This window comes from Colletes gigas, unplaced genomic scaffold (genome assembly GCF_013123115.1).
Source record: "Colletes gigas isolate AHSC1104 unplaced genomic scaffold, ASM1312311v1 Colletes_gigas_Sc00004, whole genome shotgun sequence".
Lineage (NCBI taxonomy): Eukaryota > Metazoa > Arthropoda > Insecta > Hymenoptera > Colletidae > Colletes > Colletes gigas.
The window spans coordinates 10,500,154-10,527,616 of record NW_025106633.1 but is presented as its reverse complement, the minus strand read 5'-3'; the positions used below and the strand labels follow the sequence as shown (position 1 = coordinate 10,527,616).

The following is a 27,463-nucleotide window of genomic DNA, read 5'->3' as shown; positions in this document are numbered from 1 at the left end:
CTGTTCACCGTCGTGCCAACTAAAATACGTATACACGTATAAACTTTTGATAAACAAAAAATATGTTTTAACGATTAAATATTCCTTGGAAATAAGTAAAAAACCATAAGCAATAATTTTGTTTAACTAAATATTTTCAAGCACCCTTTCAGCCTTAATTATTCATTTCGTTCAAGGGGAAAGTCACTAGTACCAGCTATTTTTTCTCCTTTTTAATAAATTCCAATAATCCGGTACATTCGAATAATTTGATTCGTTTCTCAAATTTACAGACTGTTGTTGAAACATAAGTTCCAACGACAGAATATGAAAAATGAACAAACCGATTTATCAACGAACATAATTCGCTCGAGAACGTTTCTATCGCGCGACAATTTAAAGTGTACCGTAAAGGCGAAGGGAAACAGGACTTGGTAACTTTCTCCTGGCTCGGTTCAAATTCGCGTTACCAAGTGTTTGTTGCGGTGGACATAATTTTTGTTTACGGAAATTTCATCAAAGATACGAGGATTTATTTATCTATTTTCTTCTAAATGGCAGGAGAAGTTATCGTTGATGCGTTGCCGTACATAGATCAAGGCTACGATGAACCGGGAGTTAGGGAAGCGGTAAATAAAGTTTTGTTTTTGTAAATTCTAGACTAAAACAAATTACGATTGAATTGTTTATATGTTTATTTACATTTTAACGAAGTAAACATAAATAGTATGTTACAATTAATGAATATTTTAGGCCTTGGCAATGGTCGAAGAGGAAACACGTAGATACAGACCGACCAAGAATTATTTAGAACATTTACCACCGCTGAATATAAATGCTTTTGAAACAGATGTAATGAAACACGAATTCGAGCGAATGCAAAATCGTTTACCCATGGAAGTACTCAGCATGAAACGTTACGAATTGCCTCCACCGCCTCCAGGCAAAATGAACGATCTTGCTGCGTGGAACGAAAGCGTAGAAAACAGTAGCGCGCAACTAGAACATCAAGCTACTCGGTATACATATAATAATTTTAACGTCGTGATCCTCTGCACCGCGTTAGATAAAAATTATTTTTTATCGTTGCAATGTTTTATACTTTTGCAGAATCTGTAACCTGGAATTAATGATGGAGTACGGATGCGAAGCTTGGAAATCTTATTTAGAAATATTAGTACAGTTAGTAAGTCAAGCACAGAAACAGTTGCAAGCGTTAAGGAAAAAGATTCAGGAAGTGAACTGGCAAAGGAAATCGATGCAGACTCAAGGAGGGGAAAAACTGAGGGCATTAGAGGCACAGTGGGTCGGTCTGGTATCAAAGAACTACGAAATTGAACAAGCATGCGTTCACTTGGAGGAAGAAATACAAAAATCGATGATGAATAAAGGTGAAGCTGTGGAAATCAATGATGTACCAGGGGAGGAAGAACCAGATGTTCCAGGAAAAAGTGCCACAGAGGTTATGGCGACCGAAATGAGTCAACAAGAACAAGAAAATTAAGAAATGTAAAAATCCTGTAACAAAATTGATGTGTAAATTTGTAAATTATTGTTTTATATGCATATTTAAATATATTAAATGTTTAAAGTTAATTAATCCCATTCGTCTTGCCTTGTATTAAAAATCTTTGTACAGACTGTACTATCGGATACGTTCGGGCAGAATCTTTCACGATATTACATAAAGACGACGTCGTTGTTGTTCGATGTCGAACGATCGTTTTTTGAAACAACACTTTGTTCGAAAATTTCTGAAATTAGTGGAAAAGTGGTCTACGGAATAAGACGTTAAAAAATTTCGAATAGTTTCACATTTTTTTTGCCATCCCTTTTATAACAGAACGCAAAACGATTTGCTTTAAAATCGGAGGGGTTAACGTTAACGAGGAACAGATTACAAGAACCATCTGATAAAGGAAACATTGATCGAGAGACTGTGTCGACCGAAATATCAACGGAAATTGGAAAAGAGAGAAGAATGCCAGTCGGTGTATCGACGTCTCGATTCGTAACTTTCTCTACATTATCATTATTGTCTATGATGGCTGGTTCACAATGGGTTCACCTTATTTATAGACCACTGGACGATTTAGACGATTTGATAGAACAGGCAGTGAAGGAAAGATTAACGAAAACGTAATGGCAACGAATATACCACCATAGAAGAATGTAACAATGATTAGACTTTGTAAATAAATGCGACTATGCTATGAATATAAAGGTTACAGTAACTACACTTTACTCGTTCAAGTAGTGACATTTTGATGATAGAGATCAAGAGGGTAGAAGTTTTTACACGGTCGATGAAAAATTAATAAATTAACGTGCGATGGTAGTAGATTTAATAAAGCACAATTTATTTCATCATAGTTTACACGTATCACGCTTTTCTTTAATGCTTGAAATATACATATTTACAAGACGAATATCACGGTCTATAAATGGCATATAATATTAAGTAACAATTATTTATACGTGATGGTATATCTGGAGGACACTCTTAAATAGTTTGCTCGCATCGATGTATGTATTCCGGCAGCAGAATCACGTAAGCCTAGCTCTGTAATTTAAATCCATTTAGGATAGCTACTACACGTGTCGTCGTCTTCTTCGTAGAATTCGAAGAAGCGAATAGTCAAGCGTTATTCTCGGGCAACTACTCGTGTAAAAAAATACGTAAATTCAATCTCCGTTTCGGCGTTCTATAACGATAGGATAGATAATAAAAAATATTCCATCGTCGAGCCGGTGTCCAATGATTTTCATTAATCACTGAATTGTCATAACGATGTCTCGCTGGCACCAGAACTTTGCGACTGAAGCGGTAAACTCGTTTTATATCTCGCTGACTCCTCCTCTAACAATGCTATGCGTTGCTTCAACGTTTTCACCTATAAATTCATGGGAACTTGAGAAAGTTGTAAACGTTTAAACCAGAGCTAGAGAGACTCTGTCGTTAATCTTCATCGAGCGAATGAAACGCGACTGCGCGACATTACGTCACGCGTAAGTCATCGACGAAAAGCAAAATGGTGGCTGTACGACGGGGGAAGTTGTTCGTTCGAGGCAAAGATGCTTTCTACGTTGCGTTACAACGTGAGAAGGACACTTCGAATATGTTACCATAAATTGCCTGGAAAGGCTCTCCAAGAATTTCGACTTTTACCGCTGTTCTTCCTAATGGGTGCTGGCCTGGAGTATACTATGATACATTGGCACGTTGGAGAGGTTAACTTTTACAATACGTACAAGAAAAGGAAAGTAGAAGAGGCGCTCGAAGAAAGATTACGTGAAATGGGAACAAAGTCCGTGTAATATAGAGGCAAGGACGATAAAGTTACCAAGTACGTAGTTAGTTTTTTAAGAATAGAAATATTATTAAGCGTGAATTTTCCTCCACAGGCTCGTCGACGACTTGTATAATTTAAGTTTAAGTTAGATGGCTGTAGGGGTAATACGAAAATGTAAATTTTTGTAGATCGAAAGAGTGAGAAACTCGTAATAAATGAAATTTCAAGAAGATGTATAAATATTTGAAACGATTGTTCTTAATACGTTATAGCATGGTACGTTTATCCTTATTCATACCTGTGCAGCGTGTCTTTCAACCATTCCCAACATTTGTTGTTCCAATTTCTTTAACCTGGATTGATATTTTTTCTTGGATTTTTCTAAATTTTGTACCAGAGCTCTAAAAATACACCGCGTACGGTAATTAGCGGTTAATTTGTTATTCCAGTTTTGTGTATAATTCGATTACCTACCCGTTGGCTCTTTTCAGATCGTTAACAAGTTCGGCCGACTGTTGATGCCTCAGTTCGGAGTTCTTGTTAACTTTATCCAACGTCGAAACTAATTCCTGTAACCGTTCTTTTAGTCTAGCTTCTCGGCCCAGCGCCTCTATCAATTCGGACTCTATGCCTTCGCTTTCGTTGTCGCTCATACCTCGATCCTGCGTGTAAAATGTACCAGTTGAAAGAGAATAGTATTTTTTGTTGTTGTATAGAAAAAGGAGAATCGTATCGTTACTTTGTTCGTTGCCATTGCCAGCATGGCCTCCGTATCGTTAAGTTGACCCTGAAGATGTTCAATAGCAGCATGCTGAGCCGCGATTTGCGTGTCGCGTGCGTTTAATTTTAATTCTATGGTAGCCCGTTCCTTTTCCAAGAGGAAAACGCGTGCCCGTAACTCTGCTTTATCTTCCCGCATAGCCATCAATTCCTACGCGGTTATTACGACAAAGATGTATTTATTTGGTTGCGAATAGTAAACGTCGATCGAAAGGAAACGCGCGTACAAACCTGCATCAAGACGGCGGTTTCCAAATCTAATTTCCGAACTTCTGCAAGGGAAATGGTGTGTTTCGAGTTTAAAGGTTCGGCGTGAATGCTTTCCAATTCCACTGCGGTCGACCTAACCATGGCACGTTCCCCTTTCAGTCTACCGATGTGCCTTCTGAGCCTTTGTTCGTCGTCTACGCTCCACGTTACCTCGGATCTGACCATGGGAAATAATTGAAAAAAGTCCGAGATAAATTTGATCGCCTGCCGCTGGAATCTACGTGCATATAGCATATACTCGTACTTACTCGTCCGACAAGATTATGCTATCCTCCCATGGAGCGTTTAAGGCGTTTATACACTCGTTTTCCAGCTTATTCAACACGTGATAGGCCACGTGTTCGGCTACCCTTCGATTATCGATCGTGATGCTGTTTCTTTCCGTCGACAGAGCGATCTCGCTCTCCAACAAGGCCACCAAAACGTCGTAAGCTTCTATCGCACGATCGCTATAGGAAAGGGCTAGGCGCAACGCTATCGCGTTCGACTCGTACTTCCCTACCAGTAGACTGAGTCTGAAAAGCAAAGCGTCCCGTATAAATAATAATAGCTAGCAACGATATTTAACCGTTGGAAAGGATAAGCGTAACGATCGATACCTGTCGCAGTGCGCCTTGCTCTCGTGCAAAGTGAGCGCAAGAACAGCGTTGTTTGCTCGCGCGTGTTCCAGCCTGCTGTTCAATCTCTCGGTTTCAACCTCGAACTGTTTCTCGGATCCATTTAATTCTTGAAGATTCGAGTGCTCGAGCAGATCCGAGACCAAGTGTTCCGCTACCATCGTGGAGCATACCTAACCGCGACACGAGAAGCAGAGCGCGTCGTGTCGCTAAATCGTATCGCGTAAAGGGTCAGGGATAAGCGGCCCGGGGTTACCCCCTACCTAGGCTACCTACCTTTTGTCGAGAGAATCGGGAGACAGTTTATAATCGCGCGTGTAATTTTAAATTGGTTTCTGAACGGTAACACAGACAGACAACGTATCGGATGGAGGAAATGACAAGATTGGAAGAGAGAGATCTGCCTGAAATTCTAGCCACGCGTAAAGCAATAGATCATCACGGATATCAGTTACGATTACGTACTCCCAAGTTGGTAATATCGGGTCCTGTGATGTGCCTCTCGTCCGTTCTTCTGAGTCTCACCCTCTCGGCCATTTTGAGAACCGGAGCTTCCTCCCTCGTTACGTTCTTTGTCGGCGGTGTCTGTAGGGGCGGTAAGAGTGGCGAACAAGGTGCACTCAAAGGTTCCGGCGAGCTGGTGTTGCCTCTTGTCTGCGGGAACGAAACGAGCGCGAGGAAACATTACGTTGGAAGAGTCGATAAACATTTTTTGCCAAAGTGTCGGCTCGATGAAACACTGGGAGTGGGAATGGGAGCGAGAGCGGGCAGATCAATGGGGTAACGATGGAAAAAATTTGTTACTCTTGTACTCTTTGAAGCGAGTAAAAAAATAGTCGGACACGATCGTGCGTTTTCTGCATAAAATTATAATATAAGCGCGATCGGTACCCACTCTTGTTTCCCTGCGCGGCGATTCGCTGTCAGCCTGTTGCCATTGATTGTTGGACTGATTCTTAAAATTAGCAAGCTGCGTCTGTAAGGTTGCAATTTCAGCTCGAAGGGCTGTGACCTCTTCCTGCAACGACGCCACGGCCACGCTTTGGCACGAGGCTGCTTGCTGCGCTGGCTCCGGGGTTGGTAACGCCGCCGGACTGTCCAACTGTTCTCTTCCATTCTATCGATCAAAGTGTATCCAATATTATGATGTATGTAGGTACGTATTCGTGGTCTGTTGCTGCTTCGAGTTTCGTTAGTTTCGAATGAATTTTTTACGCTTCTACCGTCCGTGTTCCGATCGAAAAGTTTCAAAGTTGCGAATGTGTATCGGTGGTGTTGGCCGCAGAGGCCGGGAAACTCTTCTTTCTTTCGGCGCTCGCGATACTTTTCGTTGGATTAAATTACTTTGTTAAAACTATACATATATCGGAAGACGGAAGTTTGCGATCGGGCGAGCATCGTGGATCGCAAACAAGTAACCGTTTACTTGTAAAAGTTTAAGTTGTTCGAAAGTACCTCGGCAGTGCGCGGTTCGATATCCTCGCAACAGCTGGAATCGACGTCCCCCAAGGTACGATCTCCGTCGCCTTGAATGTCGCCACCACCTTCGCTTTCCTCCACCGGGTTCGTAATCGAGCCCTCCGCGTCTCTGCTCGTCTCTATTTCTGTGAACCATACACGCCGCCGCAATGTTACAACGATACGCTTGAAATTGATCAGGGTAAATGTAAATGAATCTTGTTCGATGTTTCCGAGGCGGCTCGTCGCGTTGTCAGCAGGGAACGCGTTAAAGGTAGAAAAGTTTGGTAAAATATTTGTAGAATCGATGGATCGTCGCTTACCAGACTCATCCTCCTCGGCAATTACGGTAGCACGATGTCTTTCGAGCTGCCTACCGAGTTCGGCGATCACGGAATGTAACTCCGTGAGCCTTTCCTCGTGCCTCGCTGCTTGTTGTTCGGCTCTCTGTTCGGCTCTGGCTGCTTGCACCTCGGCTCTGACCAAAGCCGCTTCAACAGCTTCTCTCGCTCTGGTCGCTGTCACCAGCCTCGAATTCAGCTCGGCTACTTCGGACCGTAGCGACGAAAGCGCGGCCGCGTGGAGCTACAGCAGACAAAATGTCACAACGATAGCGGCTTAACAGCTTAAAAGCGTTACAACGAGACTGTACGTGGATCGATGCTTCCGAGACGAACAGAAATCTAGACGCGCTTCCTATCCGCTGGCTACAACCTGCGATCAATCATACCGTTTTAATCGTAACAACCTGGTCGCGTTTAACGTTCGCCTCTTGTTTTTCAACGTTAAAAATCAGCGAAACGAGACACGCGAACAAGATAAAAATTAATCATCGTCGAGGAGCTAATTGAAACACGTTTCCGTGACGCTCCGACGCGGCGCAATTTGACTCGTATGATTCAACCTGTCACGGCCAAAGATTTTCAAGATGACTCGATAAGGATCGTCGACCGTCGTTCGAAAATGAAGAAAACCTTGATAAGAAATTTAACGTAGATACATATTCAGTGGATTCGATAATCCCAAGTGCCATCGAGGTTGCCTTTATACGTACACATTTCTATCGTTTCTATTACCATGGAACAGAGTAAGCGAAATTGTACGGATAGCTTGGATAAATTTTTAGCGATTGTAATAAACTCTCGAGACTGTGTTAACGCCGGTCATGGTTATTTTAAAGCGTGGCGTGATGTAAATGGAAGCCATGGCGGCGATCGTGGCACTTGTTCCTTGTTATCGGGCGGTCCTCATTAATTTCCGTTGCATTCGAGGCATTTCGAGCGCGAACGCAAGAAACGGGAGAAAAAATTGCACGGGCATCGCGAGGATACGTGTTTACAGGCGACATTGCGTTCGCTCCGCGAGTGTCCTTGACGAGAGCAACCGGCCGTGACGTACGTTACGATACGATGCGTAGAGACGTTAATGATACCTGGCCACGTGATAGAGCCGCGTATAAGAGTCACCGTCCGTAATTACGTAGTTTCATTCGAGAACCGGCCGCTGTCGCTTGCGCTATCACCGTCGCCGTCGCCGTCGCCGTCGCCGTCGCCGTCACCGTCGTATAGCAAAGAAAGATCATCGGTGAACCGGGACGACAGGTAAGTAAAATATAATAGTTGTCGTCTCGTAAAAGAGGTAGGAGGGAGGCAGGCAGGCAGGCATGCAGGCAGGCAGGCAGGCTCCTCTTTCGATTCATAGCCCCGCGAGTTTCTATTTTTCTCTCGTTTGGTCTTGTCGTCGTCGTCGTCGTCGTTAACGAACGGGAGGTGAACAATTTACGATCGAATCGACCGATATCGTATAATTGAATTATCGATCGACGAATAACGTTCCGTGTATCGATTATTTTCAGAAGTTCTCTCGTTCGAATCGTGATAATTGGAGATATCGGCGTTCGATATGAAGCAACTGTTGGCCATTACGTTTATTCTGGCGGTGTTTTGCGCTACGTCGATGGCGCAGTCGGACGATTACATTCATTTGCCAGGGAAAAGCTGCCAGGACGCACCGTCCTGCCCGGACGGTAGACGTTGCGTGATGGCTCCTCCTCGCTGCAACGTGGGCACTTGCGGGACAAACTTGGTGCCCACCTGCGGCCAGAAGAAGCCATGAATTACGCAATATCGTTCCAAGAACAGGTGGACCGCACCTACGCCGCTCGTAATTATTTTTATTCATCGATTGACGCGACTGTTAACCGTCGATACGTAAATAACTATTGTAACGTTACCAATAAATCTGTTTTTCCTTGATCACGATTATTCGTTGTTTAGTGTCGGTGCTCGCTGGAGGTTGACGGTTACCATCGGTTCGCGTACAGGCTGCATTTTTAATGCACGATACTGGTTTTAAGCTGCGTGGTCGTGGTCGTGGTCGTGGTCGTGGTCGTGGTCGTGGTCGTGGTCGTGGTCGCGGTGCACACGCACGTGCGTGCCTCGCAAAACGATACCGGAAATTGTGGCGAAGCGGTGTATGTAGGCCCGACGACGAGCGATAAAATCTCTGTCGCGTAATAAAACGAACGGGAATTCGATAGTCCATAACGAGATACCTGTCGATAAAAATTAACCGGATCCTGTAATCCGTTAAAGAGGTGAAGCGGGTGACCCTTTCGAGATCGTAAATTCCTTAGCCAGTATGCCGTGACCCTTTTTTTACCCCCTCTTTTACCCCCTCTTTTACCTCCTCTTTGTCCGATCGTGAAAAGGGAAGAGCAACCTTACTCGGTTTGATCCGGGGGAACGTTGAACGAGGACGAAGTTGGTCGAGGGACGAGGATACCGTTTGAAACGTTCTTTTTGTAGCCCGTTCGGACAAAAGAGGCGACCCACGGACGCGTCTATTCTGCTTCGATGCGAGGACATTGCCTGTAGAAATGGCACGTCTCTTCTGCGCGCGTCGAATGCTCGAGGAGCGATCTGTGACTCCATCGATCGACCGATTATGATTTTTTCACGGAACATGGCGGGGTTGGTATCTACTTTCGATTCTATCTTTTCGCTATCAACGAAATACACGCGTCTCCGGAAGTAATCTCGGAACGGTAAAAGGCAGTCGCGTAGTCAGGAAATTTGATCCGTTTCGCGCAAACAACGCGTAAGTACAAACGTTCCAACGAGAGCGAGCCGTCGTCTACGGTGATTCGATGGAAAAGTTGAAATCGACCGGTCGTAAGTGTCGGCAGAGGTGAAATGAAATTATCGAGGAACAAACTAAAGTTTATTCGGAAACTCCTCTGTGATATCGATCGTCCGGTTGGTTAGGCGGTGGCAGCAGCGGCGACGGCAGTGGCGGCGGTGGCGGTGGCGGCGGCGGCGGCGGCGGCGGCGGCGGTTCTATCTCTGCGGGATTAAAGTTTAAAGGGTAGTAGTCGATTCTGCGTGAGCTTACGGAGAGACAGACAACTGGACGAGAATGACGAACGAAGAAAGAACGAGAGAAAAGGAAACGAACGGATCGAGAGACCGTGTGTCTCCGTCGATGAAAGACTAGCTGAATGGAAAACGAGGAGAACCGGAGAAGGAAGAGGATAATCTAAACGCGAGGAACGGAACACGAGACAAGGAGAGAAAAATGGACGAGATATTTCAGGATGAATATGGAGGCGCGAAGGTGAGGAACGGAGAAAGGAAAGGAGAGAACCGAAAGTACAGAAACATTGTCCTGTTTCCCGGAGGCGGGACCGTATTCGCTTTGCTTTTCGATCGAATACGACAGCGAGAAAAATTACGAAACTCCATTATCGGGTGTCGGAATTCTCCGTGTCTGGCCTGTTCCGCGTTTCGTTAACGCGTTCTCGGAGACGCGCCTAGTAGGTAGATCGAACAAACACCAAGACTTACAGACTCCTGGTGCTTGTCCCTGTGATTAGTCTCAACCTGTATAGGGACGGTTCTATCGGAGCTGCGATCACCGGGACAGCAAAGCCACGATCTGGACCTAATTAATCCTTTTGGTTCTTCTTCCTCGTCCTCGTCCTCTTCCTCGAGGGCCTCGGCCTCGGTGGTAGCGCAGTGCACGTAAACGAGATTGTCCCTTCGCGGCGTCTCGAGGACTTGTTTGCCCAACGCAGGGACGCGATTCGGCTGCACGGAGAACCTGTTCGTCTGCTGACAGTACTGTTGTTGTTGTTGCTGCTGCTGCTGCTGTTGCTGTTGCTGCTGTTGCTGCTGTTGCTGCTGTTGCTGCTGTTGCTGCTGCACTACTCTCTGTCGGTGTAATCGTTCCGCGTAGTAACCTGGCTCCGCGGAACCATTCTTCACGGCCACCGCGAAGCCCGCCACCTTGTCTATCGTGATTCCCTTTAATTTTTCTTCACCGTAGGATCGATCATCCCGCCGCGATCCCTTTTCCTCGACTCCTCCGATCGATAGTCGAACCGAGGCAAATGTCCGTCGAGACTCGATCGAGCTACAATCGATGGAAAGTTGATCGCGTACGTCTTGTTCGTTAGAGAAAATGGGTTGCCTATCGCGCGAACAAACTTCCAATACCTCGTATCGCCGTAAGAAAGCAAGTAAAATATCGTGGTCGGTAATTATAATTCGTAGACGAAGAGTGGAGTTTTTCCGCTTTGACACGTGCCGCGTTGGTTCGGTTCTCGGCTGGCAGCAGGCGACACTGATTTCAATGTCGAAATCGCGGAAAAGCTCCAACCAACACCCTGGACCGAACGCTTTAATGGCGTGAGATTTGCCGGTTAAAAGTTTTTTTTGTACACGTTGAACGTGTTTAACGAGCGCGGCATTCCTGGTGCTCGTTAACCTGCCATTAGTGGCCCGGTCAACGCTGGTCTTCGATGTTCTCCCCACGGCTGTTCGTTAGCTTTTCAACGATGCGTTTCGACGCCTTTAACGTACTCGTCGATCCGATTACGGGGGCACACTCTTCGCGAATAAAACCGTAAACCGTGTGCAATATACACGTACATATCGCTTTTGCCTTCTTCTTTTCTCGTTATCGAAAGTGTTTGCCGCGGCGCGCGCTCGATGCTCCCGTTACCAGACAACCGGCTGCGACTAGAAATCTCCCCAAATAGAAACACATACTAAAATAATTAAGTCGATCTGTTAAGATAGAGGCTCTTTTAGCCGGTTTATTTTAATTTACAGCATTGTTCGGCGATGTTGCCGTAGGAGGATACGTAACGCTGGTTGGCCGAATTCGAACAGCCGCAGGGGCGACCACCGCGATTGCCGTAATTGCGTTCGTACCAGGTCTGGGTTAGCATAAACTCGTCGATCTAGAAAGCTGGTTAATTGCTCTGGCCAGAGTGTATCAATTCCCGGGGCGAGGACGCGTCGCGAAACGGTCGGATCGACCACATACGCGAAATAAATTAATTGCTCGACCGGCAATTATGAACGCGAGAAGGAAGCAGGGACTTCCACCATGCACCTAACGAGGCCCTTATTACCGGCTGCAATTAGTTTTTACGCGGGGTCAATCCGATCAAAGCCACCACCGTGCAAGGATTCCGCGAGTGCCCGAGTAACGCTTACAACGTAATAATCGTTCCTTGTCATTCTCATTAAAATAAATCTAAATGCGAAGAAAAGGTAATAATCATCTTGTACGCGATAAGCGTTACAAATCTCGTCGATGTACGCGACAAAGTGCGTTGGTTGAACGAGTTAATTAGTCGAGGATACGTAACCACGAGGCATACCGAGAAAATGGGCCGCGTAGCGCGCCAATTTAGGGGAGATGTCCGGTGACAGGTGACCGTCCCGTCCCGTCCCGTCCCGTCCCGTCCCGTCCCGTCCCGTCCCGTCCCGCCGCGACGGTATAAACTATTGCCGTTCGACGATCGTTCCTTCCCGATCGTGTTGACCACGATCGGTAATCGTTCTATTTTAGTAAATGCGATGTATGCGCTGATAGCATTCAGCCGATGCAATTTCTACAAGCATTTTAAGGACGGCAAGTTTAAACTGGCAGCTGTACGTTGTCACGAGTGGATTAGCTTGCGCGTCGTTGTCGCAACCTATCTCGCAACCTATCCGGGGGACATTTGCATTACGCTGACGCAGAACGACGACCCTATCCCCTTCCAGCCTGGTTGCCCTTTCTCTTTTTCTGCGAGCAACCAGCCGCGCGCATGGCCACCGGAAATTTCTCGCGTTGACTCACCACGCACGCCCGTCCTTTTCGATGCAACGCTATAGCGATCAGATCCCTATCTGGATTATTAATTAGCAGCCGCCTAGAGTGGCTAACTGGAAAGAATCGCGTTGGCAACTCGCCTCGAAATAGGGGTTGGTTCGCGTCACCGTAGGTCAGGGTACCGGGGCGAACCGATGGATATATCCTACGAGTAATTAGCACGCGCCGACTCGCCGAGTTACGAAGCTAAATTCACTGGCGCCTTCGATTCGAACGTCACGCGACTAAAAGCTTTGGGTTTATTAACCGTTGGGTGGGTGACCGATCGGAAACTAACCTCGCAGCTGCTACGGATACGGTTACGATAATAGAACGAGGCTGCGCTGCACATCGCATCGCATCGCACCGAGGCGAGGCGAGGCGAGGCGAGGCGAGGCGATGATTTCTTTTCATTCGTTGCTACAAACATCTGATTCGAATCATTGACAATTTTCTAGGAATTCCCGACGAGCGCCGGCTAAAGAAAACCTTCCTATCGATCAACGACCCGCTCCAAACTATACAACTTTTGTTACGTAACGATTGCTTGCAGAGCAAAGTGCTCTGCGAACTGATAATTAATAAGAATATGTATAGTCGGAGAGAGGAACGAAACGGAAAGTGCGTTTCATCGTGCGGTATGGAATGCGAAGCACGCTGCGAGTTTGCATCGCGCACCTCGCATCGTCGCGTCGTTTTACGATCTCGATCCACGGCGCCTTTTGATGTTCTCCAACATCGTTAAACGTTTATTCGAGATCGTTAGCGGAAGCACGCGCGACCCGAGATCCGGGCAATTTTATATATTAATTTACGAGATAATCGTCGTACCGGCAATTTACGAAAGCACCGTTAAAACGTAAATGTAAATGTCGCTCGACGCGAACGCGGTCGTTTGACCGTGTTTCGTGCACGCCCGAATAAGAGAACGTTTCCGCAACAGGATATTCTATACGCGCAACCGTATGCAAAACAGATTAATGATAACCGCGTGTCGCGTAAAAGCGTGTTGGTTTTAGCGCTTTGCGATCGGTCTGCCGTACCAAATCGTCCTTGGCGAAAGTATGCGGTACCATCGTGCCGTAACGACGATTATACCACCGGTATCCAGCGTAATGCTAATGAGAGTTTCCACCTTTTGCTTTTCGTCGTTACTTGCGACAACTTTTACGGAAAAGTAAATATTTTACAGCTTAAACAAAGTTTATAGAATAAGTATCGTTTACTTGGAGAATTTCTCCTGTTAAAGACATCGTTCGCGTATCGAAGAGATAACGCAATTGTTTGTTCGTCGAGGAAACGATAGAGGTAGGATCGGTTATCGTGCAGACAGTTTCTAGTAGTAGCGGCGTTGCTTTGGTCAGACAGAATGGGAGGACGCAGCGTAACCCGCAATGCGGGGGACGCGGCTTTAATAGAAATTAAACGAATCGCATTGTTTCCGTAAAGTAGGTACACCGTGGCGAGCAGCTTTCTGGAGGAGAGCCAACAAACTTTAAGACCCACCTGTCCCACCTACAACGAGTAGCGAAAAGTGCGCGTTCGACGCGACGCGACGGTACTTTTAAAACGGAACGTCAAACCAACGATTTCGAACACCGATCGCTCGATCTAATATCCAATTTCGTTTCGACAGATCGGGCCCGCTGAACGGAGAACGAACAGAGCTCGAGCACGAGTAAAGCGGTGTCTCGGTATCGATAAAGCGCGATCGGTGTAGAAATCGTCATCCTGTTGCGTACGCGTTAGGCGATGGTGTGTATCGGAGAAAGAATTTCGATCGGAATCGACCAAAATATCGGAAGATAACGGTATGCAGCACGCCGCGGCACGGCGACCAGTGTGTAATTCACGTTGCTGGCCGTAATTGCTTTTGCATCGATTCCCCGCACGGGGTCGGCCGTCTTCCCATCGTCCTACATAAACGCGGAATAGCCTGCGCCAATTCCAGGCATCGCGCGTCAGGTCGTCGTTCGATACGAACAAACAGTGCCAAGGAACACGCGACTCTCTACCCGCACTACTCAAAATCCTCGAGATCTATACTTCCAAAGGAGTATCGCGACACGCTCTGATCGCGTTGGTTCCTCTCTCGCCGTGCGTTTCGATGTTCTTTAATCTGAAACTACTCGAAAGATAGGATAGGAAAATGTACCGGTATCCGTACTCTAAACGATCCTGATACTCGAGCTACGTATTATTAACGGGCGGGAGTGTTTCGAGCCTCGCACTCTGTTATCGCGATACTCTTTCGAGCATGATACGACGCGAAGACCGAGATGTACGTATGTGCTCGGAGACTGGCTAGCATAATCGACGTACCGGACAACCAGGAATGTCGCGACGTTTCTTTGTTCGCGACAGGGGTAAATCGGTAGATGATACACTGTACGCGTTGGTGTCGCGTGCGCTACCGATCGCTACTCGTAACACTCTTGGAACATTGTTGGAAAAACCGACGATAAAGTAAAGCGTAAACGCTTGACCAGTGTCGACGCGTCCCTCGAAGCCGAATAACACGACTATGACGGACACGCGCGATAAAGGTGTGCGCACGAGATCGGTTGATCGAAACGCTGATCAACCGGTACGCTGGCCAAAACGCTCGCTGACGGACTGAACCACCGATTCTCCCACACCCTTCACGCATTTCGACTAGCGGCGCCCGAGGCCGACCGAACGACGCCGAGCATCGCCGATCTTCTCGACCCGTTCCTCCGAAACTTCCATTTTCCCCTCTCGCTCCCATTGAATCGCGCCTGCTTTTACAACCATGGTTATTTCTAATACCATGCACAACGCGATTAAACAATCTCCCGAACAAATAAACACACTTGCTCCTTTCGCCCGACTCGCTTACGTCGGAAAATGCGTACAAAGCACAAACTAGTTTACGTTTATTAACAAAAAGGAGTTCTCGCTGCATGCTACGACGGTCCTTTAACGACAGAAGGGCGTAATATTTGTCGTCCACCTACGGCGATCGAACCAGCCTAACGGTACGGAATGTCGAACAAGATTCGAGAACTGGTCGATGCGATCTCGGAAAACGAAAGAACGGCGAATAAGTTTTCGAACGCGAGGAATCGTGAAATTTTAGGGAAAAAGGAACGAAACGGCCGATGGTCGTGCAATTCTATCAGCGAAATTACGGAGACAAGCCTACCGGCTGTAGCTTCTCAATTAACTTTGCTAATTTCTCGATTAATCAGACGTCGCGTTCCGCGAGTAAAACGGACGAATAGACCGAGAAGGAGAGAGAAAGAAAGAGACGATGGGATTCTCCGAGATAACTCGCAGGCAGCGTGACGCAAAAAGCTCTAGGGTGTGGTAAATTAAAACTCTGCTCGGTTGGACGGCTCGAGGTTGAAACGTACGCTAGCTACTCTTGTTCGGCTTTTATTTGACGAATAAATGGATCGATCGCTGTAAGTATTTTCTACCTTTACGAACAAAGTAATTTTCGCGAACCGTCGTTAATCCCTTTACGGTCCGTAAACGATTCAAGCTTCGATGCGTATAACAAGTATTTATTTAAAAAGCGAATATAGTCGAATGAATTGGTAATGAAGAGGCAAATATACGAGGCGTTAATAAAGAAGCGAGATTCTCGTTAATTGCGTAAACGTCCGGACGTTCTCGCGCGCACAGCGACGCACCGTCGCGTCGCGTCGATATATCGGTGTGACCGTGTTGAAGACGTCTCTGGGGTTTATTGCGCCGTGCTGCCGGTCCCAAGAATTCGTCCCGAAGCTCGTAGATGCTAGCAGGGATGAAATTCTCGAGACTGGGAGACAGGCTGGAAGTAAATATCCGGAAAAAGAAAGGCGGTCGGGTGGTCGGCGGGGCAGCCGTCGCGATAGAAAGTAACGATCGTTCTGCCGTAGAAAAACATTGGCCATGCGAGCCATGGACGCCGAGACACGAACAAGAAAAACCTCGTACGCAATATCGGACGTCTGCTCGATGAAACGGGAAAGATTTTTATTGGCAATTACCGAGCGCGCGATGAGCCACGTCGCGACGCGTCCTACACAGGGAATCTTGAACCCATCTACGATATAGCTATTGTACAAGTTTCCTGGTGATCGATAACGGTCAGGCGTAACGCGAAATTCATTTTCCCGTAAACCTATTCGAAATTTTTCGACAATCGAGGACATTTTTCTGGCAAGAGTTATGTATCCTGAGATGACCCCAATAGCGTTTCGTAAAAGTTATCGGCTCGGTCGGAACGATACCCACACGGTATAAGATTACACGTAGGATAAGCTATTGTTTCCGAGCGAATCCTTGCTCGCGTTCCGCGACTCGTACTTACATACATGCGTATCGCGTGATTTACGATAGCGAACGCAAGGCATACCGTAATCGTACCGCTTAATTAAATCTGTGGTATTTCTAATAAGCCCTGTTCGATTTATCGTCGAGTCGCATATTTCGCGCAGCGGGCACGAAATTTGAAAAATTCCGATAGTTCTGCCCACAGATGGAATCTGCGCCGCCAATTCGTGCGATAGAAAGACACGTTAAAGCGCGTAAGCGGGTCTCGCTAGCCTCTGCCAGTGGACGTTTTAGTTTTATTTAATCAGCGGCGAATCGAACCGAACCGAACACCGAACCCAGTCGAGTCGAGATCCCTTTCTTGGTTCCTAAACTACGTAGCTAGGTACTTACTTTAGGTTGCTTGGGCTCCGCGCAGCTGGATAAACGTTTGCTCTTGGTTTATCGCTTTTTCGGCGCGGTAATGCACTACGTAATAACGGTTATTTCTACCCAGTAAATGCCGTATGCCATTCTCCGCGAGACGCTCCGCGATCATTCCTCCGGTACCGGAGGAATTCGGCCGACTTTTATTTTCCTTTACTCTCGCTAATCCCCGGTGATCTCTTCTCTCGGGTGTTGTTCGACCTAGCGAAACGTATCTCTTCCGTCCTCGTCTTCCAAGTCGTTGGACCACAGACGACGCTTCCGCTTGCAACCGGTTAGCCTGTGTTCGACTGGTTCTTAATCTATTATACGTCGCGGGTATGCATGCGTGCGTGAATGGACCTCTGTACCTACAAATACGTATACATACTAGGATAGGAATGTTGGAAATTAGCTGCAAGTTTGCGTTTAAATGAGCGAGACAACGTATTTGCCAACGCTTCGAAGAGACAAATTGCAAAAACCACTATTACTACTATTCCGTCCGATGGACGATGGACGATGGACGATGCTCGAATGGAAACCTGTCGAACGAGCTAGTCGATGGAGACAAACGTTTGGAACAGGCAAAGCCCGACTAGGTTAACGACGTTACCGTTTCGCGTATCGGTAACGAGGCTTAAACGAAGAGAGGAATCGAGATAAAGATAGACACATCATCGACTAGCCGGATGTACGTACGTACGCAAGTAAATGCGTTTTTGCCCGAGGAAAAAAGCTTGTTGTCGGCGTATCGGGACTAGTTTGCACTTGGCAGCGAATTCACATCGCGAATTACGAATCAACCTTCTTTTCTCGTTTCTGTGTTTTCTTGTTCGCTCGATGAGACGACTCGAACGACGAGAAACGAGAGGAGTAGCCGGTAGTTGGAACTTTCCACAGTTCGGACTGTTACTTTCTCGAGTAACGGATCGATCGTTGATCGTCCGAAGCTCACCTTATTAGCCAAGTCCAGCATATTTCCGGTCCCCCCTGCGGCAGCTTCCACTAATTTCTGAAGGGTGTGAGGCTCCGGCGAAAGATCCCTTGCTCCGCTGTCGAATTCCCAACTTTCATGCCGGCCGGATACGGTACCTGAACAAAATACGAGTAGGAAACGTAACGATTTATCCGAAAACGATCCGACGACGGCTCACCGAGACTGTTGTCGCTGCTGGTGGGCAAATACTCTGGCGTGTGCGTGTGGTGTGGACTGGTTCGGTGTTTGCCGGACCTGAGAGCCTCGATTTCCGGTCGCAGAGCCAAACGGCGCCTGAGGAACTCTTGATAGGAAATGCGACCGTGCTCGTCCGCTCCTAACTCCCTCATCAACTCCTCCACCGAATTCTCGAGATTTAGTTCCCTGCACACAGTCAGCAGGTCCTGGCTAAAATTTTAAACACAACGATATTAAAACCAGCAATTTACCTATCGTTTCGATCAACGCTAATACCCCCTATGTCGAATGCCGTCCAATTGTCCGACCGTCGGAGTGTCCGGTCTCGAGCGATTCGTCTAGGTGGATAATTAAAATCAGACCCCGAGGCTCGATACCTGTCCGACGAACGCGGAGCCAGCCTCTTAATTTTCGTTGCCAGCGGGACAGAATATCGAGGAAAACCGATTAAAACGTCAACGCCGGCCGGGACGGTTCGGAATTACGCGAAAGACGGACACGCAGACTCGGTCGATACCACGGGAATTAAACATTCACCAGCGACTGCACGGATCCACACCGCTACGAACATTTACCGAAAAATGTTAAACGGTCTCTCTCCTATCGCGAACAAACGTTTACGTTTCAAAAATATTTTTAATAATTGGGAAGCGTCGTTGCAGCTGTTGGAGGAAAATAAAGAAAAACACGTTTAATGGAAATACGCTAAAGAAATGAATAACCGAAGCAACGATCGACGTGACGCGACGCGACGTCGCGTTCTAGTAGCGGGCGCAATCAACGCCGCGATCGATCGGGCAACGTTGTTCATCTTTTGCGAGCGGACAAATGACCTCTGACCTTTGTTCGCCGAGTCGCGTATTTTATCATCGAAAAGGGGAGACGGAGGACGTTACCGAACTCGCGTTTAAAAACATGGCGAAACATGTCGTTACGTTCGGTATAAATATAGAGCAACACGACGGATAAACCACGAACATTCCAATTCGCGTGATAAATAAAGAAACGAACCTATCGTTCGAAAACGTCTCGGAGCCAGACTACGTACCACCGGGAAAGCTTCTGCCTGAGCTTGCGAATCGACAACCTCCCCAATGTTCTGGATTCCCATGATTTGAACGTCTCCATTAGTCGGTTATTTCTCAAAATGTTTAATTGGTGAAAATAGTCGGAGAGGCGAAGGGGTGGCAAGACGGCGGGTGGCCGTGCATCGGTCTAAGGTCCGGCTGAAACGATGCAACGAGTGCCACTGCAGCAGCGAACGAGTGCACGCAGCCCGCGATATTCAAACCAGAGGAAAGAGAGGAAAAAAAACCGAGTGTGTAGTCCGAGCAAGAGAACGTGAAACGAACGCGACTTGATCCATCGCGATACGTGTCACTCGACGTGTCTTGTGTCTCGCGTGCGGTTTTACGGCCGACGCTCGTCTTTATTTTCAATACGTTCGCGACCGAGCTTATCGGACCTCTGTGTTTCTCGCGCTCGCGGTTCGGCCTGGAAGATCAAACTGTCCAGCAGTATCTACGTTTCTATTATTAATCGTCGAACGACGAGTACACGATTGCGGAGAAGCGAGAAGAGGCAACCCAAACTATTTGCAATTTCGAACGTGTATACGAGTCGTTGAAAAAATTAAAAATATCGAGGTCAAGCCGTAGTCTCGGTGGTCCAGTTAATTTTCATGTCGAGAAAAATTAATAAATAATCGAGGAAAGCAGAGCGACGAGGGAGTGGGAGAGGAGGAGGAGGAAGAGAAGGAGGAAAGAACAACGAGGAGGCTGTGCGTAAAAAGGGGCTCGAGAGCCGCGAACGGGAATGTTTTGCCTTTCCAGGGCCGTTTCCATGGGTGAAATGATTTTCACGATACGGCGCACTCACGATGAACGAACGAACCCCTTTCGGCCGTCGAAAGTGGACGTCTCAACGTGCCGGCGAGTTACACGAGCAACTACCTACTACTCGTTGCAAGTTCGCGCGCAGTTTTCCGCCTGCGAGCCCTTTCTATCGAAAAGCTCTCTTCTGCCTTGTCGGGGAACAACCTATCCGGCCGAGTTACCAACCGAACCAACTATGTACTCGCCAATTAATTATTTCCGATTGAAAAAGAACAAAGGATGGAATAAAAGTTTGAGAATAATAATCGTCGATCGGATGGATCAAAGATGAAAACTGACCAAATACCGGAGAAAAAGGGTGGGTGGGTGGATGAAAAGCAACACGAGTATTTAATGTTAAGCGCGTTCCGGTCTATTTGGTTGGTAGAGACCCTTGAACCGGGCAGACCGTGAATAAAAGGAGCAGAGCGTCTCCTTCGGGCAATCCTCCCTTTTCAGATGCTCCGGGGCGCTGTTCCCTGGCTGGATACGCTAGAATAGGTCCGCCATTAAAAACAAAAAGGATCAACAGAGGGAAGGTAGCGAGAGGTGGCGAAGCTTCCGCCGCGTGAAAGGGAAAAACGGGGGAGAAACGAAACATTACCTAATGCCGTGTTTTCACTGGGAGAAATACCGCGCGTGCGTTTTACTTCCACCTAACGCGCCCCACCATAACGCACCGCAACCCTAACCACTCACTCGTCTAGGCATCCTTTGTCGTCTCCTATCCATCGCGTCCCATCTTTATCCCCCTCGTGTCTATTTGCCTTTCCGTTGGACCAACTTTCGCCGCGTGCTTTCGATAGCCGAGTAATCAACGAGCAGCAAGTCGTTGCCGTATACGTATACTACCATGGAACTTCACTCTTTCGCTCGACTGCTCGTCCGAGACTTTGCAAAAAGAGAGTTAACCAAAGACATATGTAATTTCATTCGAAAGGAATAGCGAGACGAGAGCCAACCGATGATTCTGCCAAGGATACCAGTAATCGCGAGGATAAAACGAAAGGGGAGTTGGTTTCGTGGCGATGTGTGACTCACTTGCCATAAAACGCGATCACCCTTCGTGCAACCCTCGAGTGTATCGTAGATATCGTAGATATCGTAGATAGTCGGGACACTCTGGGGCACTAGTGAACAACGTTTTTCTTCGATATCATCGTTGGCTGCTAAATACGTAAATACGTATGCAAGTTTCAGCGGCGCGATAACAAATCTCCGAGTGTCCATGTATATGAAACGATCGAAAAATTCATTCATCTTTCTATACTTTGCACCGTTGTTGAAGTTTAAACTGCCTCGATTATTGGTTTTCGACTGTTGGTACGATACGTAAAGGCGACGGGCAAAGTGCAATTACTTGGAGCAACGGACTGACAACGATCGATTGTCATCCGATAATTCGTGGCTCGTTAACGAATCAACCCCTCTGGCAATAATTATCGATAGAATGGAAATCGATGTAGCAAACGGGACTGTTAATTATCGCGCCTAGAGACGCGTGTACGCGTAAAAGCAATCGGTGCGACACGTTACGAGCCCGTGTCGATTCATTTGCGCAACGAGATACGATCGATCGATCGAGACCGATAAATCTTAAGATTTTGTAATTCTTAATTCCTAACTCGTTATTACATTCTTTTACGCTTTCGGATTTTTCCAACAGCTAAAAACGTCCACCGAATACAATTGTCACAAACGGTAACTTGTCCCCTATATGTTTACCGTCAACAGTTTTATAACCGTTTACCAAACACCGAACAATTGTTTTTCAATTGAGAAAATCTCGACGATCCATCGATAATACTGTCATGAAAGTACAAGGAGAAGTACACAAGTTTTCATTTATATCGGTGAGTGTAATTCCGATAGGCATTCGGCGTCGCGTCGCCTCGCGTCGCCTCGCGTCGCCTCGCGTCGCCTCGCGTCGCTTTCAAGTTCAGCCAGCGAGCGCATCCTCGTCAGACGGTTAACGCGTGGCCAAGTCTCGTGCCTCGAGTACAAAAGATTGCTTTCTGGTAGAAAAACGCGAACAAATCCGAATAATCGAAAGGCCAGTGTCCCGATTTTTATTCGGTTATCTGGTAAATACCAAACTCGTAACAAATATGTGCATATATCGTGTTCGACGCGCGTAAACAATGGTACGATCGTTCGAGACACGTTCACCGCCGCTTTGAAAACACGGCTGTTCTTTTCAAGTTTCGGCGACGTAAAGAAACATTGGTAGCTTTCCGAGGCGCGGATTTCCTCGAACGAACGCGTGTAACCAAGGGCAATTCGTCGTAATGAAACGACAGATCTGGAACGAGATCCGCATCGGTACACGCTCTTTTTCACGAACGCGTACGCCTACGCGTGCGAATCCGCGCTCGCTTTCAGGGGAAAATACCCCTCGCGGTTCGTGGTTCGTGGTTCGTGGTTCGTGGTTCGCGGTTCGCGGTTCGGGCAGGGAAGAATGCAAACGCCGGTAGCAGCCACGACTTGTCGACTAATTTTCGCGAAAACGATCTGAATAGAGTAGGTCGCAGCGGGAGCAACGGCCCGGCACCGAACAATGAAGAAACGGAGCACCGACGGCGGAACAGAGAGAAACGGTTGAATATCGGAAAAACGGTTATGCGTTTAATGGTAAACCATCGTGACTGCATCCGTCGTCTGTGCATCCCACACATATTCCTATTATCTTGCAAGTGTTGTTCGTACCACGGTAGCGAAACGAACACACAAAAGAAAAAGAAAACGAAAAATACTTAATTTATGGCATCGCCCGAGGCGAGGCTTTCATCGGACCAGCTAATTAATCGAGCTAATAATTAAAACGCGTGCAGGGAATAACTTTGTTGCGTAACTTTAGCCACGAATCGTTTCACGGGGTACGAATTTATCGTGTTCAGCGTGTCGCGGAGAACCTGCCTCGAGAGTATATTTAATAATGCGTAACGACGATCGAATTCTATGGTAAATTTATCGATCCAACGCAACAGTTGGAAAAATCTTATTTTTTTCAACGTTTATAGGCAACACTATTGTTAAGAAAAAATACCGACGGTTAACCAGATTGGTTCTATCGTTGTAAATTAATCAGTTAGTTAACCCCAACAACAAGGTATGGTGCGAACAAGTTTATACGCGTCCACAAGAGCGAGAGTTTAATAGAAATGTTTAAACGTTACGTGTAGCTAGGTAAATAAAATAGTTTCGTTCTTTTAGACGCGTAATTATCTCACAGAGTATAGAATTTGTCCGAGTAACCGAAACAGAATCCTGTATTAGAAAAAGTAAATAACCATAAAATGTAATTAAAATATTAACATCATCCGATCGGTCTCCGCTCACCTGTCGATAAAACCATCTCCGTCGCCGTCGCATGCTTGGAACAGCTTTCTGACGCGTTCCTCGTCGCAGATGGAGCCTGCTTCACTCTCAGCATCCGCGATTTGTGACATTTTCACTTCACCTCTCGTTTATCCATCGTGAGACAAACTATCGACGACGCACTGGTTGATCGTTTCGTGTCCATCCTTTCTTCGATCAGATCGATTAGGCCGAGATCAGATCGTTCAACAAGTACAATTGCTCCCTTTTTTAACTCGTTATCCGGATATTAGCATCACATTTTTTTAATCGTCGTGGTACATCTCCCAGCGACTGTTGTTACGTTACGAATCGAATCGAATCGAATCGAATCGAATCGAATCAAATCGAATCGTATCGTATCGAATCAGCGAGTCCTTCGAGTTTCGACGATGTAAACGTTAGCGACCGATGGGTGAACCAAACCACGTAGGTCGTACGAACAAATACAAGTAAGATGGATCGTTATGTCACGTGTTGCATCGCGATCCCACGTTAATCGATCTCGAGAGACGCATACTCGAACCGCCTCCGCGATCGCGACCGCGATCGCGTTCGAGGAATATAAAGGTCTACGAACCTCGATGGAAGCAACGGCTATTTTTAGACGGCCTGAAGCAGCGCGTGGATTCCCTTGTTCCCAAAGATTTAACTGGTACACGGAAAATAAACAGATCGACTGCGGAGGCGCGTGTCATTCTCTCGCCCACGTATTTCCACCTTGCGATATTTAGCCGGGATTACACTGTGTGTCGTTCGGTGTCGAAACTTGTATGGATTTCTGCGACCTATCGCGCGTACACCCGTCCAGAGAATATCGGAGGATTTTGCGACCGCGCACGCACCAAACGAGCCCGTAACCGCCGTTTCCAGTGTCACCGAGTCACTAACCCTAACCTCAAAACCAGACCCGAGGCTCGCCCACCTTCGCGAGCTGCACAGCGGCAATCAAAACTATCGATTGAGCGTTCCACGGTCGAAAAACTTTGACAGCTCGCGCCATCTTGGAATTCCCGTGCACGACACGGAAATAAAAATGGCGACCGTGTAGCCCGGCTCGGCCGGCGAAACGTTCGAGCCTCTCTACCAGATGTCGATCCTATCGCGACCAATGCGCCTGTCGCGTCGCACGGACCAAACTTCAACCGGACAACCTTACAGGGCACAACATATTTTTAACATGGAAAAATAAGTTACTTTTTATTCGTGATACCATCGTCCGTGTAACGTGGCCGTTAAACGGAAACGTAAGAAAAATTCATTTATACGCATCGTTACAGTAACCAATATCCGTAACGCATCCATCGTATCGATGAATTTAAACGTACACTTTTATACGATACATAATGTCATTTAAGACTTGAACTTGTCGGCCAGCGTTGGCAGCAGTTTCTTCAGTTTGCCGGTATCGTGGCTGAAAGCCCACATTATACACCGAGTATGCTCCTCGGTAGGCAAACCGTGTAATTCACCGTCTGTCTCGAACCACGGTCTGTTATTCCCCTTGATGCGTTCCAATAGACTTTTCAGCGTTTTGTTTCTCTCAACGTCCCAAGTTACGTTCGAATTTCGAGCTTGCACGGTCCTGAGCTTCTTGTAATCTCCGCCCGCATCTTCGTACGCTCTACGGGGAAGAAAAGAGACCGAGAAAAAGAGATGAAAAGATCGATAGATCGAACGAAAATATTCCGAAGCCCGATCGGATGGTAGAAAAGAAAACGCGGCAACTTACTCGAGAAATCCGTTGTCTTCGATTTCGTATCTATCCGCCAATGGTTTGAAACCTCGTACCAAATCGATGGCCAAGTAGTTTAAATTCTCCTTCGCTCGACCGTTCGCGTTATAGTCCGTCATCCAATTTTTCAGCACCTCGACGGCCTCTTTCATGTTCTTGATCTTTTGCTCGTCCTTTGTGCACGATATAACTCTTTCGGCTCTTTTCGTCAGGCCAGCAATCGCGTGGTATTGATAAATTACGTCCCTGCCGTTCAACGATTCGATGCTCTGCAACGCTTTCTCCTTATTTTTAAAACCGAGTCTGGTTTCCTCTTTTTTCTCCTTGTCCGTATCCGTGTCCGTGTCCGCGTCGGTGTCGGTGTCGGTGTCGGTCGATTGCCGCTTCGCCACCTTCTTTTCCGGTGCTCCGTCCTCGCTGTCGCTGTTGCTCGAACTTTCGTGGCTCCTCTTCGAGGCCTTGTTGCGTTCCTCTTGATCGATCTCCATCCGATCGCCCTCGTCCTCGTCGTCGTCCTCGGAACCGAACTTTTCTTCCATTTCTGAGATCAGCTTCTTCAGCTTGGAGGGATCCGGACTGTATCCCAACATGATGCATTGAACGTGTTCCTTGGTCGGTAGTCCCCGGAAATTGCCAACGTCGGTCTCGTACCATTGCACGTGATCTTTTTTTATCTTATCGATGATTTCCTTCAACTTTCGATTCCTTTCGATGTCCCAGGTCACTCCTCCTCCGCTCGATACCTTAACCGTTCGTAAACATTTGTAGTCTCCGTTTTCCTTCTTGTAGGCTCTGAAAAAATCACAACGGCCGGTAACTTAATGTTAAAAGACTCTTAAGAGTCGCGAAAGCAACGACAGATTCGGTTGTTAATTACTTGAGGAATTGTTCGTCCAGGACATCGTATCTCTTGGCAAGAGTCCTGAAACCCGTCACAGTCTCGATCGGTAGGTAAGCGAGATTCTCCTTGCCGCGATTCTTCTCTTTATAATCGAGCAACCACTCCTCGAACACTTTCAAAGCCTCGTTTAAATTGGCGAGTTTCTCCTGGTCTCTGGTGATTTGCAGCGTTCTCTTGGCGCGGCTCACGAAACTCGTGATCACGTGGTACTGGTAGCTAATGTCACGACCGTCCAGAGCTTTCAACGTGTCGAGAGCCTTCTGCTTGTCCTTGAAACCCATCGCGGTCTCCGAAGATTCGGCTGATTTGCTTTTCGACATCGCTGAAAGAACGTAATTTGAAATTGCAGAAAGTTTTCGTTTCTATCGAGGACAAGAGCGGGACGGCCAATCGCTAAGTGGCGGCCCGTTCGTTCGATACTTTTACGCTGCAAACACGATTCCAACGGCTTTGAACGTTACTCGATAATCTAAATCCAACGGTTATATTAACATTTAAACAACTATTGGAATCAACGAGTTTATTTATTTCTACGAAATGTTCAAGAGCAAGGATAATAAATTGGATTCGATCGGAGCCGCCGGGGCCGTTTCCCGCGTGTCAATTTTCTCGTTACGCTTTCTTTCTAAATTACAAAAGTTACGAGGAGAGATCGATACGAGCCAGACAGCGAGTTAAGTGGTACACGTATTTGGCATCCACCGTTTCAACGTCGCGGTTTCCTTTGATCCGGTAAAAGAGATGAAAAGAGGTTCGAAAGCAACGCGCGGATCGTTGCAACTCTTTTTAGGGCAGAGGGTGTTGAAAACGGTTAAAAAAAATATGCTAACAAAGCCGATGGGTACTCACCAGAAAGTCGGTTTCTTTGCTACGGGATAATGTAAATAAAATCACACTATCGATTACACGCACGATTCGATATCTATATCTCTGACGAGCAAATTACGTAGACCGTATTAAATTTGAATGGAATCGAAGAGTAGCTTGGTTGTTTGGAGCGCGCGCGACTGACAGTGGCATAATCACCGGAATCCGACTCGAGTCGCTCGTGTTCACCAACGAGACATCTGCGCGAGTGGAAGAAGAAGAACCGAGGACTTAGGAGTGAAACGGAAAGAGAGGGCTCGATATAAACATATCCAGCATGTGTCAGAGCCAGAAATAAGCAGTCGACCTCAGTCCAATG

At 46.9% G+C, this 27,463-nt stretch overlaps 5 protein-coding genes across 8 annotated transcripts; 3 read left to right on the top strand and 2 right to left on the bottom strand.

Annotated features, from left to right (window-relative positions):
* The first annotated feature begins 446 nt into the window (after positions 1-446).
* LOC122405498 (pre-mRNA-splicing factor SPF27) lies at positions 447-1,483 on the top strand. The gene is made up of 3 exons (XM_043410297.1): positions 447-608; positions 733-998; positions 1,090-1,483. Exons 1-3 carry the CDS (start codon positions 534-536, stop codon positions 1,481-1,483), a joined length of 735 nt encoding a protein of 244 aa, XP_043266232.1. The 5' UTR covers positions 447-533.
* Positions 1,484-1,662: 179 nt separating this feature from the next.
* Positions 1,663-2,448, top strand: LOC122405502. The gene is made up of 2 exons (XM_043410300.1): positions 1,663-2,203; positions 2,404-2,448. The coding sequence occupies exon 1, from the start codon at positions 1,961-1,963 to the stop codon at positions 2,120-2,122; it is 162 nt and encodes a 53-aa protein (XP_043266235.1). The 5' UTR covers positions 1,663-1,960; the 3' UTR covers positions 2,123-2,203; positions 2,404-2,448.
* A 290-nt stretch (positions 2,449-2,738) lies between these two features.
* On the bottom strand, positions 2,739-24,682 carry LOC122405495 (colorectal mutant cancer protein). 4 transcript variants are annotated; one of them, XM_043410291.1, is made up of 14 exons: positions 23,624-24,682; positions 18,391-18,620; positions 18,192-18,328; positions 6,721-6,982; positions 6,395-6,543; positions 5,835-6,056; positions 5,405-5,593; positions 4,922-5,112; positions 4,571-4,837; positions 4,284-4,479; positions 4,012-4,203; positions 3,747-3,934; positions 3,571-3,673; positions 2,739-2,873 (listed from the first exon to the last, which is right to left on the bottom strand). In XM_043410291.1, exons 1-14 carry the CDS (start codon positions 23,731-23,733, stop codon positions 2,763-2,765), a joined length of 2,547 nt encoding a protein of 848 aa, XP_043266226.1. In that variant the 5' UTR covers positions 23,734-24,682; the 3' UTR covers positions 2,739-2,762. The 4 variants fall into 4 exon arrangements, with proteins under 4 accessions (XP_043266226.1, XP_043266227.1, XP_043266228.1 ...); XM_043410292.1 differs by having other exon boundaries at positions 18,391-18,596; XM_043410293.1 differs by lacking the exon at positions 23,624-24,682 and adding an exon at positions 19,459-19,734.
* Positions 2,998-3,513, top strand: LOC122405501 (small integral membrane protein 4). The gene is made up of 2 exons (XM_043410299.1): positions 2,998-3,304; positions 3,385-3,513. Exon 1 carries the CDS (start codon positions 3,055-3,057, stop codon positions 3,295-3,297), a length of 243 nt encoding a protein of 80 aa, XP_043266234.1. The 5' UTR covers positions 2,998-3,054; the 3' UTR covers positions 3,298-3,304; positions 3,385-3,513.
* A 153-nt stretch (positions 24,683-24,835) lies between the features above and the next one.
* Positions 24,836-27,359, bottom strand: LOC122405496. Its single transcript, XM_043410295.1, has 4 exons — positions 27,127-27,359; positions 26,254-26,599; positions 25,374-26,168; positions 24,836-25,265 (listed from the first exon to the last, which is right to left on the bottom strand). The coding sequence occupies exons 2-4, from the start codon at positions 26,595-26,597 to the stop codon at positions 24,995-24,997; spliced, it is 1,410 nt and encodes a 469-aa protein (XP_043266230.1). The 5' UTR covers positions 26,598-26,599; positions 27,127-27,359; the 3' UTR covers positions 24,836-24,994.
* Between the last annotated feature and the right edge of the window lie 104 nt (positions 27,360-27,463).